At 35.2% G+C, this 20,419-nt stretch overlaps 1 protein-coding gene across 18 annotated transcripts in view; it reads left to right on the top strand.

Moving 5' to 3' along the window:
• LOC126760566 (disintegrin and metalloproteinase domain-containing protein 9) overlaps positions 1 to 20,419 on the top strand; it is a 578,909-nt gene that overhangs the window by 510,124 nt on the left and 48,366 nt on the right. For all 18 annotated transcript variants that reach the window (XR_007667220.1, XM_050476295.1, XM_050476293.1 and 15 more), the window contains exons 13-18: positions 5,705 to 5,869; positions 9,460 to 9,607; positions 9,740 to 9,911; positions 10,278 to 10,397; positions 14,594 to 14,771; positions 16,461 to 16,611. Coding sequence is in view for 17 of the 18 variants with exons in the window: in XM_050476295.1 (XP_050332252.1) it covers positions 5,705 to 5,869; positions 9,460 to 9,607; positions 9,740 to 9,911; positions 10,278 to 10,397; positions 14,594 to 14,771; positions 16,461 to 16,611 (934 nt within the window). In the remaining variant the exon portion in view is untranslated. The remainder of the gene's footprint in view (positions 1 to 5,704; positions 5,870 to 9,459; positions 9,608 to 9,739; positions 9,912 to 10,277; positions 10,398 to 14,593; positions 14,772 to 16,460; positions 16,612 to 20,419) is intronic.

The following is a 20,419-nucleotide window of genomic DNA, read 5'->3' as shown; positions in this document are numbered from 1 at the left end:
GCCACACCCCTGTGGCACTAAGTATTGGCGCGTCGCAGTGTTTGCACACACCAGCCATTGGCACTTGCTGTTTGCTTGCATTGCATTGTTTTTTCCATATGCGTTGCATGTTCGTTTGGTATGTGGCACAAAGCTTCAGCCAAAATGGTGCAACAATAGCATAGCGCCAGTGTAAGAGCTAAAAGTAAACAAGCAAACAACAGCAGCGCAGGAATGATGACAATTTTTGCATAAACGAAGTGGAAGCACACACACACGCGCAAGCATGTACGCACACACAAATACTACTACATCAATAACCACTCAACGTCAACGCGAACGAGCATGAGAAGGCGGTGAGGCTGGCGGAGGAGGAGCTGGATGCCTGTGGCGTGAAAGTGCAGCACTTTTAGCTTTTGTCTTGATTTTTTGGCACTAGGTCAGTTGCAAGAGCAACAACAACAACAATCATTGTGGCAGTTGAAGCTACAGCTTTGTTGTGTTTGTTGCTATTTTTCTGTAGTGTTAGCGTCTCTGGCGCACATCTCACAAATGTATTCGGCATCATCGCATGAGCGGCTTTGCGCCAGCATCAACGCTCCCCTTGATGTAGCAGTCTTTTAGGCGCATTGTATGCATGCACACATTTACATAAATAAGCATGAGTTTCTTTGCATAAATGACTCTTTTGTTTTGAGTGTTTTGGCAAGGAAGAAAAGTGACGAATGTGTTGAAGATGGACACAGGAGCCTCACTGTCGGCCACCACTTGCCACTGCGGCTGAGCGTGGCTTGCTGGCAAACTTTTTGTTTTAATTATTACTTTTGTCGGAGGCTTTATTATTATTATACATTTTTTGTGTAGTTTTTTTCTGCATTATAATACTATATGCCCTTTTTGCATATAACAGTTATTTATTTCGCTAAAACAGTTTTTGCTGCGCTGCCCCCGCTTAGTTATAGGTGAACAAATTAAGCCAGCAGAAAAGAATTCCGTCTTAGGAAAAGTCACTATATTTAAAACAGCTAGTCCGCCTTAAATTAATTCCAAAGCCAGCATGGCGCTGTAATTTCGGTTTGATGTTTGTGGTGCAACAAATTGAAGAGAAAATCCCTTCAAATTTTATATTATGTTGGAAGCGACTTAGAGATATGACAATAAACCAGTCTTGTCAATCTGTCATTAATCTGAAATGAAAAGTGGTTAGAAATTACTTTGTTTAATAATTTCGCCATTTAATATGAAACAAAATGCTTTCTAGAAAAATTTACATTCAATACAAAAACATATAATGTTTTGCCTTTTATTAATTTTTTGACACCAACTTGTTTGCAATTTGTCGTTTGCAATAAAACCTGAAATGATTTGTATATAATATATCTCTCGTTCGGTACCTGAAAGAAAGCTAAACTTTTAATGGCTTAAACAATCGGAAGAGTCGAAATTTTTGTTTAAATATATGCTTTTTGTATAGTTTTGCTAACAGTTTTGAAAAATAGAAATACTTTTTTGAACCGCATGATCCTATAAATCCTATTTCTCCCTTGAGACTTTTTATAAGAGAAAGATAGTACATAAACACTTTAAATTAATTTTATTTTTAATCTTTGAACCAAAGCAAAGGCAATTTTGTCAATTCGGTCTTTCAATATAGACAAATAAAAAGCCTACAAATAATATAGATGCTTACAGACTATTAAGTGTTAGCATCATCAAACGATTCGAACAACAAGATAATCTTAAAAAAGATCTTAAACTTCACAATATCGCTGTTTTAAAGGTGTTTAAAGTATCAAGAAGTCGTTAGTTGAATGTTGTGACCAACTTTGGAATTTCAATTTTTTAATAAATGAGACTGGATCCGGAGACGAATTAACAGATAATTTGAAGAAAATATTAATAGGTTGTCAAAAAAGTCTTGCGGTAATTTTATTGATTTTTTTTATTGAAATTGAAATGAATTTTTGATGACTCATGCCCAGCTCTTGACCGATGCTACGGCTGCTACTATGCCTGTCTCTTTCGACCAATTCAACGATTTTATCGCAATTTTCGACGACAGGCCTTCCGGAGCGTGGCGCATCTTCGACCACCTCTTCACCAGAACGAAAACGTTAAAACCATCGTTGTGCGGTGGAAATGGAAACTGTATCGGGTCCATAAACTGCACAAATTTTATTGGCTGCTTGAGATGCATTTTTGCCTTTATCGTAGTAGTATTGTAAAATATGGCGTATTTTATCTTTAGTTTGCACCATGTTTGCGACGCTATAACTCACGAACGACTTAAAAGAAACGAAAATCAATCAAACACGTGTGAGCGCGTGAAATGAGCTTTCCCAAAAGGTATAGCATGACCCCATGCGACGAATAAAACTAGAAATACGCGCTTTCAGCGCCAACTAGCGAAAATACCGCAAGACTTTTTTGACAACCCATTATAACAAATTTAAAAACTGCTTGTAAGTTCTACCACACGTAAGCATTATGTAAAATATTCTGTATCTAAGTTTGCAAATTTGGGATTTTTGGAAACCAAAAGTTATGAGCAATTAAAAAGGAAATAAAATTTTCAATTTTTAGATCCAATATTTTAATTAAAAAATCGGAGCAATGATTCATACATCAGAAAATGTTTATCTAATCTTAATGCCATTTGATACGTATTACAGAAAAGCGATGACCTTTGCTTAACAAGTTGATTGTACGCACTATCATTGAAACTGACTCCATATCTCCACATCTGCCTTTGATTGCCGTTGTAAGTCCAGATTGTCAAAAATAGAACTTAATGTTAGATCACGACACAATTTTAAGCTGCGGTTCAACAATAGATTCCGACGAAACAGTTTTTGTATAGGTCATTGTGTTGAACACTTCTTATGATAAGCGAGGTTTTAGAAGATATTAACCTATTCTTCAATAATTACAATAGTAGTACAAAAATATAACAAAATAAAAATTTAAACAATTTCTTAAAATCACTTGCACTTCCAAACAAGTATCGAAAAGAGAGTAGAGGCAATAAATGTTATAGCTGCTTTATCGCTCCCCACTGCCGAAATTGGCCTTATTACTCACGCTAACTTTAACTTTTTGAGTAAGAAATCACATACAGCATTGTGTATAAATTTAAAAACGATCGGTCCAGCCTTTTGGTGCACTAATGCTTGAAGTTTAAACTCGCGTTAAAACTTTCAAGTGGTAGTTACTTGGCATGACGTGGTTTCAATGGCTTTCATATTTTCTAAGATCTAAGTAGGTTGAACTGATTTAAATATAGGGTGAGCCAAAAATAAAAAAAAATCGCGTCGATTTTCTATAATAAAATGCACCTTCATATATATTATTCAAAGCAGGGTTTTCAACTTAGTTTTAAAAAGTGTCGGTCAAAGATTCTCAAACAAAAAGAACACAAAAAATTGCTTTAAAATAATAACTTTTGCATCGAGGTTTCTTGTAAAGTATATAATTTTCTACCAAATCCACCTTGAGGGTCTTTTTATACCCTGGATAGGGAAACGTCAGACACCTTACAAAGTTTATATATGCTTCCTTCTTCATATATGCGAACTAGTCCCTCAAAATTGATTTCTTAAATTTTGCACCCGTCCTTTTAACCTCAGGAAGCTGCTCATTTACAGGAACCGCCGATAGCGGACCACTGTCGCACATAACTCTCATACAAACTGAACGAACAAAAGCAAGATAAAGATCTTTGTATACTCCTTTAAGATATAAAAAAAGGAACTTTAAGAGATCATTTTGGAAATTATACATTTTAAATAGATATATGTATATGTATGTGGGAACATATGGAACGCCTGTCCACACCCACATTGGATATTGAAATAAAATAACAATATCTTGGAGCGCAAATGATGTTAAAAAGGTTTATTTATTATTGTAAGAAAAGCTAAGTGAAACGAATTACACGTCGCACCAAACCACAAGAGTTTGTCTTCACCTGACTCTATGTCGTCTTGCTGTTTAATCTTCTTTGTGCGACAGCCGTCGCTTAGCCCCTAATCCTAAATATGCCGCCTTTTGAAAATCTCTACAGAGTTGATGAAGTTTAAACACTATTTTTACCATATTTCGTATGAAATTTTCGAACTGCGACGCAGCCAAACTTTTATTATTTTTGAAATATTGTTCAATAACGAAGACAGGCTGAGCTGTCAGCTATCGATTTATTTTTTAGGGTTCTCAACACTCTGCTATATAAATGGCAGCATATTGTAATAACTACGGCTTGAAATGTACACTTAAAAAAAAAAAACACTTAAAAAAGGAAAAATATTTCGTTAAAAAGTGCAATTTGCTGGAGCGTTAAAAGTATTGTTAAATTTTATACTAGTTGCCAACTAGTTACGAAAACAAGTAGTAATCAACTAGTTTGTTTATAAAACCTAACACATTCCTAGTGGCTTTTGGCGCTGCTATGTAATCATGAGCACACACAAATGTCCGTGTATTGGTGTGCGTTTATTTGCATTTGCTGCCAATGCGTGCGCCTCTTCAATTTTTATTCCTTTTAGCCGCAGTCATGTGTGAACGCAACGACCTCGTTCGTGGCAATTTCGTTGGCTGCGTGTTTTGCTCTGTTTTGTTTATTGTTCCAGCATACAGTCACACATTCGCACTGGCATTTGCATGCACAAACATACAGACAGCAAAGCGTTGCAAGCACTCGTTGCGTTTTGCAGACACTCGAAGCGTTTCAGCTTTTTTACAAGTGCTATGTATGTGTATACGGGTGTGTGCGTGTGATGGCCTGCTGAGGTTAATTGTGCCCCGAACGCAGCACTCGACACTCGAAACAACAACACCAAAAGCGGTACTACCGCAAGGCCCCAAGACACAGTCAGCCTCGTTGCGCGTTGCATGCTGCGCCGAATGCTGCCACATGTGCCCACCGCCAGCCGCACAGCAGCACCCGCCTCAGCTGGGAGGAGGTTGTCTGCATTCAAATCCTGTTAGCAAAATCTGTTTTCTGTTTTTCTTTCCGATTTCATTTTCATTGCAACTTTTTTCCTTTTCCTTTTCGTTTTCATTTTTATTTCTATTTTCATTTTCAGTTTTATTTCTGTTTTTGTTTTTGTTGCTTTCTGCAGCTATTGCATTGTTATGTCGCCACTCTTGCTGCCGCGTGCCGTTTTCTACTTTCCAACCAGCGCTGGCAGGTACACTCCGTCAGGCCGCGCTGGCGTATGAGTGACTTTCACTGCAGTTTGGAGGTTGCAGTTTCGCAGTGAAACTTGTGGCGGCAGCACGCGTGACACGCTATAACGGTTTCGCCAAATTAGTGGCGGCTATAAAAAGTGAAACTATTTTTGACATTTTCTGAGTTGCATTGTGGCACTTGATTGAGACAGCAAGACATTCTAGTCAATCTCGTGCGCAACAACAAGACAGCAATTTATCTAATTGGATTATGTAAGCGCTTTCAAGTAAATTGAAATATTTATTTTGGGAAGTAAAATTAAATTGCAAATGTGTAGCTTGAAATAACGGTTGATATTTATAAATCCTCTGAAGTGAGATTTCTGAAGTTTTTATTTAAAAAGTGGGCTGTTATAATTTGTGTTTGTGACTTTATTAAAATCATTGACTAAAATTTCTACTAAAATAAATTTTAAGTGTAGCTTTTTCATGTTTCGCAGTAAAACTTTGATACAACAACAAATTTTGTATAATTTCGACTTTGTTTTCAACTTTCCAGATCGAAATGCGTCGCAATTGTGGCAATAAGATCGTCGAAGAGGATGAAGAGTGTGATTGTGGCACGATTGAGGAGTGTGCCTTGGATCCATGTTGCGATGGCATCACCTGCAAGCTGAAATCAGAGGCTCAGTGTGCCGGTGGCGCTTGTTGTAATGAATGCCGCGTAAGTATTTGCATTTCTTTTTGTGATTGTGATACAAATAATTGGTTGTTTAATGGTATGCAGGTAATGATAAAAGTTCTCATAATTAATTCAAAATATGCTTTGGTTCGAACTACAAAACTTTGCTCGACTTAGTTGTTTCCATTTCAACAATGGACTAGAAGAATCTTGGAATATCTATATTGTCAAATAATATTAATAGAAAAGTATCAAATTTCCCGTATCCATATAAGAAACTTGCATACTTTATGTATTTTTTTTTTAATTAAAAAACATTGTTCATTGAGTTTTTTCGCTAAAAGTATTATCTAGAAATATTCGTTCCTAGTTCTGTGGCGGAGTATACAAAAAAGTAGATAACATTTGTTTACTATTATTGAAATTGCCGAAGAGGAATATAATCTTTTAAAATATTTCTCTACAAAAAAGAAGTTTAATTCCTTTTATCCCGATTTTGCTAAAGAGAAAAAGACCACAACAAATTCATTCACCATTTCACCTTTTCTGGTGTTAATGGTCTATAAAAATTAGTGCGGCTTCTAGTAAAAAACATAAGAAATGCGGTAAAAACAATCAGTAAATTTTTTATTTAATATTTGTTTTCTTTACATTACTCATATAATATAGCTTGAAGGACACTCTGCAAAATAATCTTTACAAATATTTTTTACAAAACTATTTTCTCTTAACTTTAAAAGTCTTTCATCGAATATCAAGGAACTATACACATTGTGACAAAAAGGTACCCGGAATCGTATAAATAAAATGAAAAATATTTAGTTATTCATCAATATTTATTTTGAAGCCTTTAAAGTAATCCCCACCAGAGTTAATACACTTATACCAACGATTTTTCCAGTCCTCGAAACACTTTTCATAAGCACATTTTGTTTTATGTGTTCGATTGACTGAAAACGGGTTCCACGGAGCGGCAATTTCAGTTTGGGGAACAAAACTCCGCACACGAAGCCAAATACGGTGGTTCACCGATGTTATTAATTGCGTCAAAATCATTCAAACGGACTCGCGAGAGATGTCGAAGGTCGTCCAAAACGAAATATCATTTACCCTGAGAATTTAAATATCATTTCCGTGTGCTTTTTTGTCAAATATATAATGTCCTTAGATAGTTTTTGCTGGGTAGTCTGCAAAATAATATTCAGAAAACTATTCTCACTCAACTTCAAAAGTTTTTCATCGAATACGTAAGGACTGGCATATATCATATTAATATGAAAAATTTTGGCAAATTAAACTTACTGGAGACTAAATTCAGACGTAAGCTTTCAAAAGAAAAAATATTTCTATCCTCACACGAGCATTATCCGCCTTAAGTTGACCACGGGTTAAGTGAGGCTACGTAAACAGGTTGATATTCGTGAAGCTTAGAAGAATCCCACTTCAACAGCTTGAGATACATATCTATTTTTATGTCCAAAACTCCCTGATATGTATCAAAAAAATGTCGCGCATCGAAAAAGCGTTTTGTGTCTGTCACAAACTGAAAAAAATTATAATTTCCAGTGAATTTGCCTGGTCTGTAGAAGGAATGAGACTGATGAAAGCTGGACAGTGACGGGTAAAATGTCTAGGTGTTGAGTATTAATCGACAGTGTCTTCTTAGAAAACGTATCATTGCGAAGATGTTAATCTTCCTAAGTACATGTAGTTCTATGAACTCACGAAATACACTACCACTTGCGTAGGTTTTGAAAACTATAATAACAAGAAATTGATTTTATCTAAAATCTCTGAAGTTAACAATTTCGCAAGGAATCCTGAAAGTTGGATTTGTAAAATTAACTACACTTTAAAACGAGATTTCTTTTGCAATTCGATCTAACAAGTTTCAATAAAATTTAATTAAAAAGTACACTATTTCCAAACTTTTTGGCAGAAAATTAATTAAATGACGACTAGGGATCAAACACGCCTTTCAGTTTAAGTATAGAAATGATTAGATAACTATTCCTTACTATAATCTCTAACGTTAAAGAATAATTTTCACTGTTCAACAGATTTAGAATTACTAATGAATTAATCGTAATTTGAGACGAAACAGCGCTGCTGGATATAGGCAACATTTTTTCTAACTTTCCGTCCTACAATTAATATATCATAAAATACGGTATTGGTTTTAAGGGTAATGAGGTGTTTTTACTTTTTGGGAATACTTTTAATGTTACTTTAAGAGAAAACTCACACGTGGACTATTATATGTAGTCCTTTGTGAAGCCAAAGCTAATAAGAACTCCTGCGTTTGAACTTATAAATTAGCAATACGCTTAGTAGGCAATATAAATTTACACAGGCATTTAATTTCTACTCCCGCTAGTTTGGTGGGATGTCTGAAGGTATGCGCTTCAAAGTGTTTAAGCCTTGACCTCCTAAACGCGGGAGAACCAAGAAGGAAGTACTGAGTTGTTTAAAACTTGTGAGAGATAGCATCTGGTTAGATTCCTAGCCTTACAGCATGGACGCCAATGGGGCGATGACCTGTTAAAACCACCACAACTAGAGAAAGGACAGCCTTACTAAAGGCAAAGAAATTACTAGATCTCTTGGGATCGTTCTTGGCCCAAAGAATTTTGCGGCAGCAAATTTACCGATAGTGGCACAGCATTGGACAAGCTCCCGCAAAGCCCAGCAATCTAGTAGTAGAAAACAAGAGGTTACGAGGCACCGACCCGCTTCCATAGATAGTGGTTCTAGAATGCCTTTCCTTGTTAGCTCATCAGCCTTACAACTGCCTGCGATTCCGCTTTGGTCCGGCACTCATGTCAGTCTTATCACAAACAGACTCGATGCCATTAAAAAAGAGGTTAGGCATTTGTTGACCAACCCTGAGCGCACTGTTAATGAATTCAAGGCTAATATCGCCACCCTGCTATCTAAGTGAATGGTCACTTCTCTAATGACTGGAACCTCGGCTTGGAAAACACTGCAATAGTGGAAGTCTGGAGTTGATAGAGAGCTCTTGACAGTAAACCAATCCACCAATCTTCCCCCCAAGCTCTTTCCTATCCATAAAGAAGCCCACTGCCGTCTTCTCCAACGGCTTCTCTCCACCCGCAACTTCCTAGCCGATATAGGGGCAAAGAAGGAGCCGCAAGAGTTCTGTTTGGCGGCTCCATAAGCCAAGTAATCCGGTATGAAATCGAAGTGTGTGAGGATACACTTATAAGGAAGAAGCGAACAAAAGTTTTTTTTACAGAAAATCGGTAAACATGTTAACTTGAAAAATATAAAAAAAAATAAAAATAATTCCAGCGTTACAAAATGATAGATGCAGTAGTTTCGAAGTTATGAGGGCCACCGACTTTAAAAACTTGAGTTGTGTGGAAAACTTCAAAAATTCTTAGCACTAAAAAAATCTGATAAAAACGTTCATAAGAAAGGTAAAAAAACACACACATAACTTGACTTGAACAAAAAAAGTTAAAAACGCTACTCCCGCTCTAATATCGAAAGCTCTGATAATCTTTAGCACATCTAAAAGAAAGTATATCTGTATCTACGAGACAAACCATTCACCTCTCTTGCCTATATTCTTCGTTGAACGAGTTTTATATCTCTCATTCGTCGTTTAGCTTCGGCCAAAAGACTATGTCTGTCGTGATGCGCTCAACGAATGCGATCTGCCAGAGTATTGCGATGGCGAAAGTGGTCACTGCCCAATGGATGTATTTCGGAAAAATGGATCGCCGTGTGGGCACTCAAAGGCAGGATTGTCGTCCGGTAAGTTTATAGCAAAACTTTGGACTAATTTTACTATAAAGCTTATTCACAGTACATATATTATTAATAATATGACATTTTATGGCAAATTAAAATAATGAACAACTCTTCTTACCAACTTTCAAACGCAAGGCTACTGCTTTCAAGGCGACTGTCCCACTTTGAATCTGCAGTGCGAGGCGATTTGGGGTTATGGCGGCTTGGCAGCAGATCGTCAATGCTATGAGCAGTTCAACTCGAAGGGTTCGATCAACGGTCATTGTGGGCGTGACTCCAATGAGCACTATATTAAATGCGAGCCAGAGTGAGTATTGTTTTTAGTTTTTATACATTTTACACTTTTTAATTATACAAATATATTAAGTGCTATTGATAAGTAAAATAGATATTAAAATTTAACGGTAATTTTGCAAATTTAATTTCTCCGAATTGCTGCAATTTAAACTCAATTGCTTTCTGTATTATACTCAATATAGTTTTCGGACTTTGTTGCGAATACGCCGAATTTCTCCCAGCATAATGATTTCATTATGCCTAAAATAGCATTACCATTATCTATATTAATTTATAATCGGCTTTTTCAGCTAAATTTCAATTTCCAATTTTCTATTATGCTCTCCTCTCTGCTTGCGAATATGTAATGATGTTTATTTTCGCTGTTTATTTTTAGGAATGTCCAATGTGGCACATTGCAGTGCAAAGAGGGCGAACGCCAGCCAGTTAATGATGGCATTGATCAGCTTTATTCGAGTACAGTTATCTCAATCAAAGGAACGGAATATACATGCAAGTAAGTAGACACACACACACTCACACATAAATTGTGGTGAATTTTTAAATTTGTGTTGTGTTGTGAGTTTAATAACGTTACTTTGCAAAGCAAGTATTTTTTGGGAAGTGAATAAATTTGTAAATTAAGTTGGTTTGATTGTCGTTATTGTGGATTCAAATACCAACTTTTTTTAAATGAAACCAACATTTTTCCTTATTTCAAAATTAAAACAATAGTAGTTATGATAATTTTTTGTTTTAAAACGATTTCTGCGAACTTTTCGAAGTAGATACTCTTGTTGCGACTTAAAACCGAGTATTAATTTTGAAGTTCAAGACAATGCACAGTTAGATATTTAAACAAAAATTTCACAAAAAAATACGATAACTAAGACAACGTGTTGATGTCTATTAAATGTGGGAAAAATAATCGCCAATACAATCTCACACTTATTTGAACCAAATTAAAAAACAAAAATTCAAGAAAATTAATACTCATTTCAAAATATTTAACGTTTCGTCTAACTTACTAAATTGCATGCTAATGAGAGCTAATTAGATACTAATTTTTAAATTTATTTCCTTATACATATATTTCCCCTTATACCACCAGGGAGATTGATAATCAGATATGCACTGAGACATGTGGTGTTTGTAGTTATTGTAGTGAGTAACTAAGCCTCGTTTGAGGGGAAAGTCAAAAATCAAGTATTCTCGAAATCACTTAGTGGTAGGTCCAGAAAACGGGCTGATTCCACGGAGTCGGACCTAAGGAAGAGGTGTGTTAAGTGAATGAGTTAAGCGGTGCATGAGGTTGTTAGTGTCATCTGAGGACTCTTTGCACGAGAAGACATACATATGGTTTGTATGTCAGTTCTGGATAAGTAGGAGCTTCACCTGCTACAGAATTCAGAACAAAGTTGCGCAGAGGCATTTATGCCGCCGCTCTTCAACAGGAACGAGCTAGGCGCCAGCGATGCAATGTGCTACCTAAACAGATATTGGAATCATAGTACTTTATTTCTGCGTCTGCAAAAAGATGTTGCATACTAGACAATTAGCAGAAGGGGCTACATCGGAATGCTACTTGAGACTGCGGTGACTAGTGTATAGTATATCGCCACGATTAACATGAATTTGTCCCTGGGGGGGTTTTTAATTTATTTAGGCCTTTGGATATTATATCCCCCTAGTATTAGTTTACCTCGTGCAGGCCAGAAGTTTGCTGCTAACGCCTATACTTCCTTACGGAATAACTGGTTTAAGATGTAGTGTGCCCTCGTGTGGCACAAATACCTGTTGACGTTTTCGATCTGTAGATGTACCACTACTAACCCTTAGTAATTGGTCGCCTGTGAAGTCAATTTTGCCGCAAAGCGCAATTCTAAATTTCTTCAAGAAACTTGTGCATTTGGTCATATCGATTCTGTGAATAAGGACTAGTGGGATTTGTTTACCAATAGCCTTAATTTTTTGGGAAAAACCACATTTCTTCTGCAATGCGCTTTTGCTTTCATATGCATGATTCCTTCCGTTCAGTTTCATTATTCAAAATATGTAGAGGGGTGAGCTCTACAATGTCTGTATTCCACTACTAAGTAATATCATTAACGAAAATTATACAAATGAGTAGATTCAATGGGAAATTATTTAAAAATGATCTATCCATTTTTAATTAAATTCGTAGCGGTGAGGAGTGAACAACTCTAATACGCTCAGTATGAATAAATTTTCTTACCCGCTACTCGTGAAGCTGATGCTGATACACCTTTTTACAAACGGTGTTCCTGTGTTTTTTCATAATGTTTCAGCTGAATAGCATGGCGCTTACACCAAATAAAGTTGATAGCCTAGGAAGATGTAAGGTATATGCAGTTTTAAGAGCTCACATCTCGCAATAACTAATCTTCGAGCTCTTGAAGAGATATTGGGCGTCTTCGTCTGTATCTTCGAATCTCCAAATTGATATACTCTCAGCGAACGTTGTTTCTCTTGCACTTCTGCTAACTTCAAGTTGAATTTCGATGATTGCATTGTCAGGTCATGTTTGCGTTTCGATGCGTATCCATCGTTAGTTCACGTTTCCATCATTCTTTATTAGCTCTATGTTCTTTTTTGCGATTTAAATCAAAAGTTTTGCGCTCACTTTCTTGTTTCAAGGAAATCTCCTTGAAAAGTTTCTTTTCCGCTGCGGATGCTTTCTTTCGATGACCACCAACTGACGCTTTTCTAAGAAAATAAAATACATTTTAGGAACTTAACTCTAATAGTAAAGCAAAGTCTATTTTAGATGATGAAATAGCAAAGAAGACCTTGGGTATCAAGCAAGCAGTATTGACAGTTTTATGGGTCAAACATTTTTTTTCGGTGTAGTACTGTTTTCGCTGTTCAAAATTGTTCTTTTTCAAATCAAACTCAAAGCATAGTGTTCAAAAAGGATGAGAAAGATACAAATAGTTCGTGTTTTAGGGATATTGAGAACAGCAAGACCATTCAATCTAGAGTTGCAGCGTTCTGTAGATATATATGCACAGTTAGGTTGAATTTTTTCGGCTCTTTTCCATCGAATATCCTCGACCAGAATCTGAAATTCAAAATGTGGAGTTTAGAACGCCTAAAATCCCCTTTGTGTACATCTCTGATTTTCTGTGAATTCGAACTTCATTTCATTTTGGTTACATACATAGTATTATAGGCCAAAAATAGTAAGACTTTATGCATAATTTATTCCTCAAAATATATGCCCTTCCCCTCAAAGTAATCCACCTTGACCCCAATAAACTGGTGTCATGGTTTTTTCTAATCCTCGGAACAGTTGTTAAAGTCAATTTCCTTCAATGCGCAATGCGATTCACGTTAAATGTCTTCAGTTGACTCAAAACGGTTTCTCTGGAGCTCAATCCGGTGATAACGGCACGTAGTTTCGGCGCGATATTAGTTGAAAATTGGCAAAAAACTTGCGAAGAATCAGTGCAGTATGCGATGGGTGCGGAAACTACGCATTCAACTCTAAGAGTATTCCTCTTTGACAATTTGGCCAGAGTTCACCACACCTTCGATTGAAGTGACGTTTGACGTGGTTGTTGCGGCTTCGGCTCACCTTTACCACGATATTCGGCCGATTGATCGTCTGATTTCCGGTCGTAAGCATAGATCAAAGACTCGTTATACGTATTATTAGTGGTAATGTGTTTATGACATAAAGGTAGTCGAAAGACATTCTTTCACAGACGATACCCCGACGCCGTATTTTGAAAAAAATGAGTGATTTTGAACCAATCGATCTTTAACTTTTCTATTTTCCAGATGATCTTTCAAAATGGCTTTCACTGATCCTCCCGATATTCCAACCAGTAAGATTTCTAACTGTTAATCGTCGATTCTCAAGCACTACTTCCCTTATTTTGTTGACATGTTGATCATCAATTGATCTTGAGGGCCGTCATGGGCGTGGTTCGTTATCAACGCGTTCGCGATCCTTTTTGAATAGTTTGTGCCATTCAAAAACACTTACTCGCGACAAACAAAAACAAGAAGACTTAGTCTCAGTATTTTTTGCTCAGAGTAGTATGATTCGGTATTTTTACGTTAAGTAAAACCAACTTGAAGACGACCAGCTTAATCTCATTATTTATTCTTTGATAAGATTGATCATCAAAATTACATAGCTTCCTAGAAAAGAAGTGTTAGAGTCGCTGTGTATGCATAACAATAAAAAATCTTAGCCATCAAAACTTTTTACTAACCTCTGATGGCAATAAAGTTACTTAGAAATGAAATTTCCAGTACTAAAACCTAGCAGAGCATAAAAAAGTTTTATAAAGTAAGAAAATTAGATATATATTTTATGAAATGGAAGGTATTACAGGTGATAATTTTTAACAAAAAATATATGTTAAAGAGAAATGTTATACAAACGGAGTGATCCAAATAAATACAAAAACTTTGTATACACATTTACGATATAGGAAATGTACTGTAGCGCTTCTTTGTTTTTATTTTGTTTCATTTAGTTTTATGAGTTTCAAATTATTTTTTCTTGTAATTACTCCTCTTTACCACTGAAATATATTATCGTTTTTTGAACGCAATTCATTTCCCAAGTTTCTGACTTCCTCTTATTACACCCTGTATTTCTGCTTAACCTCATAATCCACTGCCATCATTACATGCATACAAAATTAACTTAATCCCTTATCCGTTTATTTTCCGTAGAGCCACTAGCGGTCAAGTGGGCGCTAATGAGTATCCGGAACATGGACTGGTGAAGGATGGTACGCCATGCGGTACTGATTTGATTTGTCTGAATCAGACTTGTGTCAGCATATTTCCACACGTCGATTCAACCAAATGCCCAACAGATTCACAGGGAAAAGAGTGTTCAGGACGCGGGGTAAGTGGAAGAAAATTAAAAACAAACAAGATGCAAGCGAAATTAAGCAGTAATTTAAACTCAGATTGAAAACGCTACAAGCTTAACTGTATAAGAGTTGTTGTTGCAAATATAAAAACAAAAAAATATAATTACAAAAATGCATAAAAATGCGCTGTGAGGGCAGTTCATGAAAAGTGTATGTGGTTGGACTCATGCTCTTATGCAAATGTTGCATTTCACACATTTCAGTACGCAACATCAAAAACAACAACAGTAGTAATATAATTTTAATAATTTTGTGCGGCGCTTTAACATTATAAAATTTCTGCCACAACTTTATGCAGCAAAACAGTCATTTTAAACGCAATTCCGCGCCTTGTCGCCAGTCAAGGGACACTGCCGGCGCATTTCAAGCATTTTTGCGTGTGACCATTTAACCATTAAAGTATTTAACCCACAATAATGAGCGGCGCTGCAAAAGTGATTACACAGCCGCAGTCTCATTACGGCGGCGCCCCTCAACACGACAGTCTCATAAATACACTCACAAAAAAAAGTAAATAAGTTGAGGAAACAAAAATATCAATCGCCTGCATGATATATGTATTTTAACGATGAATATAAATCAAGAATATTTGTGGTTAAAATTTGCCATGCCGCGGCGAGTACGACGAATGTTACGTATACGACATGGTGGCCGCGAGATGCCAGCAATAATTCTTAACGATGGCGCAAGCCATGCAGACCAACAACAATGCGCGTTATTATGCAATACAAACGCCAGATGAATGCATGTGTGTGTGGCTGTATTTATATATATATATATATGTGTGTGTGTGTGTTTGCCTACAGTAATCACCCAAAATGCGACCGTAAATTCCGTGCAGTGACTCATTTACGGTCAGTTGTGCTGACATACTATCAACCAACAGTAATGTATGCACCAAACGAGCTGTAATAACAACAACAAAAATTATAATAACAACGACAAAGACTGTCCGAAGCACTAAAGTATAAAATAAAAGCACACACACACACGAAGCACTTATCTCTGCGTACGCACCGAGCGCCGGCAGAGCTCATTATATTGGGTCATCGCTTGGACATGCGTGTACAGCGCCACGTCCGTAATGTATAAATACGCTTAAGTGTAATTAAAAATTTAAAATATTTCCCAAAGCTTTTACACATAAACACAACGAGCGCCTGATTGGTCGGGTGGCGCTGGTCCAAAATTAAAGCTTATATCGTTTGGTCAGTGGCTCGCACGCTGCCTCACTGGCTCACTACTTTACTGCCTGTCTGCCTGACTGACTCGCTGGCCGCGCGACTGCTTGCTTCTCTGTTATATTTGCTCTGCTCGCTGCAGCGTCATTTCGCCGGTTTTTAATCCATTTTGATAGCCGCGAATTTTAATGGAAATATTGTTTAAGTGAAGCTTTTACATTGATTGCATTCATGCATATGCCTTTGTGTGTGTGTGTGTGTGACTGTAAAGGCACTATTAATTTTAGCTGTGTCACATGACTAATGCACATCTAAAAATAGATTAGCAAAATGTCAATTTTACAACGGAAACCAAATATCTACGTCACACATTCATACAAACATATGTACATATATTGTTGTAAATATATCCAAAGCTATTATTTCATATCATTGCTCATTTCAATTGCGTTTTTTTTATGCTGCTTTCCACTTGCACAGGTCTGCACCAACACGAATCGCTGCTTTTGCGACATGGGTTGGGGCGGCGTCGACTGTAGCCTTGTAGTTTTACTGACCACACCACTGCCAACGGAAGCGCTGCCAACCGCGGAGAATACTATCAAAATGGAGAAGAAGGAGACGCCATATGGTAAGATGATTTTGTGCAGATTCTCTTATTTCTTTGTATAATAACTGTTTTCACATGCGTGTGAACACGCTACCAAAAATCAAATCAAGCAGTCGCTCAAAGACATCCATATACATATGGTACTTATTATAATGCGTCTGGCAGTCAGGCTTGAATCTGCCTTTGAAATGTTATACTAAATATATTTTTAACCAATTAACTTTGTTTCACAAATCAAGCGTTTCAGCTGTGAACAATTTTTGTTCACAAAAACCGCGAAACAATGTAATTACACTTAGTTTAGAATGTTAAATTTGAAAATATTTATTTTTTAATTTGCATCATATGGGCAGAATGCAAACCTGGAAGACCTACGAACAAATCAAATAATTTTTTGAAGGGGTTCAAATAACGCAGAGATGAAAAGAGGAGGGAAAAGAAATATTTTTTTTTGTCATGTTTGGCGGCACACTTTTAGCATTAATTTTTAAATACAAAAGTTTTAGTTCAGAATTAAGATTTTCATTTTCCAATTTCAATTTTGGGATTGAAAATTTTCTAATTTTAATACCGATTTTGAGTTTAAAATAAAATTTCAATTTATACTGAAAAACAAAATTTTCAATTTACTTATATTAGACAACAAAATTTTAAAATTTTATTTGCAAAATCAAAAAATTTTCAATTTTCAATTCTTAACACCAAAATTTTAATTAAGCCGTGAAAATTTTATATATATTTCCAAATATCTTGAAATAAAAATTGGAACAAAATGTATAAATCTCCATTATTGATTCCCTTTTCAAATTTTAGCGGTTTAAATAAAGATAACCAATTTTCTACAGCTTCAAAGAGAGAGTTCGACTAACAACAAAAATCACAAACTCGTATACCTGAATCCTTAATGTATGCTTCGTTAGATTTTGAAATGTTTAACCCTCATAGTAGGCTTCTAAGTAATAAAAATAAATATATACATTTCTCAAAAGTATAGTTGTGCCATGTTAACTTATATTGCAACAAACTGTGGCAAAAGTATGCTTTTATTCTCAAAATTCAACCAAATTCCATCCTAAAGTGCAAATGCTTTAATAAAGCTTCCAAACTGTTTTATATAAAAGGGTGAATTCAATTTTTTTTTTTTTTTATTTTTTTTTTTTTTTATTTTTATACAGGACTTGCGTTCTGCCCATGTAAACAGCCCATTTTACTTACTTTTTAAATCGCTTATTTCCATTTATCTATATACAATAATTACTAGAATATATGTATGTATATATATTTAATATCTACCTTGAATTATAAGCAGTGAAATATTGTTTTATATAAATTTCGAGTAGCAATAAAATAATCTAATAGTGTTTTGGTGTATATTCTGTACTATTGGGTTTTGAAATTGAAAATGATAGTTAGAATGCCCTTAATGCCTCGCGAACTTGAATTAGGAAACTCTGGAAATGTGCCTACAAATATTAATTCCTTGAAGTAATTTCTGACAACAAAACGATTACTTTTTGTTAATTCCATACATTTGTTTTAGTCAGAGTTTATTTTTGGTCAAAATAAATCGCAGATAAATAAAAAAAAACTAAAAGCTTTCTTAGTTTGTCAACCAAACGTCAATTTTTTCATGACAATGTCAAGTTTCTCATAACAATTGCTGTGCCTGACAACTTGTGGCATTCAAGTCGACTCACAAACTGTATAAAATTATATTGTTATTTTAGAAAATCCTTGTTATGTTGATTGGACATGAGTCCTGTATAAAAGGCACACTCGGCCCAAACTCCATAAACTATTTGCTTATAGTATTGCTTTCATTATACGGATCAAAATATATATGTAGGTAAAAGCAAAAATTAAGCAATAAGTGAACTCAGATTCAAACTAATTTCAATCCATTAAATATCATGGTTTTGCGGAAAGCATTGCATGTAGTCAATACACAAGCAATCCTTAGCTTTAAACAGCCATAAATTTGTAAAATCACTCACATTAAGGGTATTTTAATTATTTATAATACTCAAAGAAGCATTTCTAGATTAAGTGGTTTTAAAGCAAATAAAGTTTAAATTAAATTTTAAAGTAATAATTAATACATTTTAACCTTTGAACTTTCTTCATACAAAATTTCACTGCTTTGATATTGAAACCTTTTGCTCCCACTCAAAACCGGTTGTGTTATGACAATGGTAATCATATAACAGCATTGCCAAGCACCTGTATAACAGAAAATATAAAAAAAAAATTAATTTTAAAAATCATATGCAATGGCACGGCCAAATTTTAGTATTTAGTAGTCATGTAATTTAGACGAAAGAGCGGTATTTTCACTGTTCTGAAATTGTGGAAAAATGCAGCTGCCCTTCCACAGCACAATTTCAGTTACATTATAAATAATACAAAAACTAATATTTCAACTACTGAAATAGCTTAAAATATATAATTCTTTTCTACTATGTAATGAATTTTTAAGTTTACGAACGTTCTTCAAATTTATTCTTAGCTGCGAATGAACGCAGTGTTGTGTTTTACTAAGTGATCACGAATTTACAAACTTTTAATTTTACTTTAATACGTTTTATACACAAAAATGGCAAACGTGCATAATTAACTCCTAAACATATGCTTTATAAAATGTTTAAATCCTAAATGTATGCTTCTAAGTTGGAAAAAAAATTCAAAATTTGCTAAATTGAAATTTTTACGAAATTTGCTATAAATTATTTGACTTGTATAACTGGCATTGAACGAATTGGAAATGTTCCTTCCTTCCGTACAACATTTTACAGGCCCTTCAGATCAAAATAGGATCAGCACATTAACCATGGTCATCATATTAACCGTTATCGTGAAATGCGTCTTCATTAGTTTCGCAACTCTGGCGGTTTGCTACAGGTAGAGTACCAAGCAAAATCAAATCGAAACAACAACAAATTAACAAGGACAGAAATTCTAACGAAACATGGAAAAACTTAAAGAATATATATATATATATATCTACAGAGTAAACAGCAACAAAGCAAGGAATGAGACTGCAATGAATTTGCACCTTTTCGCGCTTTTAACTAAATATTTTTAACCAAGTTTTTGCAATTTGAGTGGAACTCTTCAGGTTGAACATTTTAAGAAACTTACGCGTTTAAAGCTTTGCTGCGCTCACCTTGCTCGCTTTGTTGCTGTTTACCTTACTCTACTTGTTCACTATTCAGCAATCAATAATATTGAAAATATACTATTGGTACCGGAAATCTGTTAAACATTTATAAAATAACAATTTCGGTTTTTTTTTATTTTTCTAATATAAAAATTTCAATTTTTTTTTCAAAAATTTCGATCTAAACCCTTTCAGTTAACGAAATTCTTTTCTTTTTTGTTATGAATATGATATAATTTTTTTTTCAACTTTCCAAAAAAGTTTTGGCGCAAAATTCTCGAATTCTTGGGTTTTGAAAAATCTAATTACAATATATTTTACAAGAAAAGTGACGAAGCACTTCACGACGGACAATAAGCAGCACGAAACAAAAAATAACTAACGATATTTCGGATAACGGAAATCAAAAACACAGACACAGAAACAGTACAACACTTGAAAAACAATCAAACTGTATGAAATTCACTCAACACAAAATCAAAATTGAATTAAATGGTTGCTTGGTTTTCTGTCCTCGGTCTCATTTACGTATAAATGTGTGTGTTGCTCTGGTGCTCCTTATGCCATCAAAAAAATACATATATATATCTATTAAAATAACGAACTACAACAACAAGTAGGGCAATCATGCATCCATGTTACTTGAACTAATACCTAAACACACATTTATAT

This window comes from Bactrocera neohumeralis, chromosome 5 (assembly GCF_024586455.1).
Source record: "Bactrocera neohumeralis isolate Rockhampton chromosome 5, APGP_CSIRO_Bneo_wtdbg2-racon-allhic-juicebox.fasta_v2, whole genome shotgun sequence".
Lineage (NCBI taxonomy): Eukaryota > Metazoa > Arthropoda > Insecta > Diptera > Tephritidae > Bactrocera > Bactrocera neohumeralis.
The sequence above is the reverse complement of the archived record's forward strand: the minus strand, read 5'-3'. Positions and strand labels throughout refer to the sequence as shown.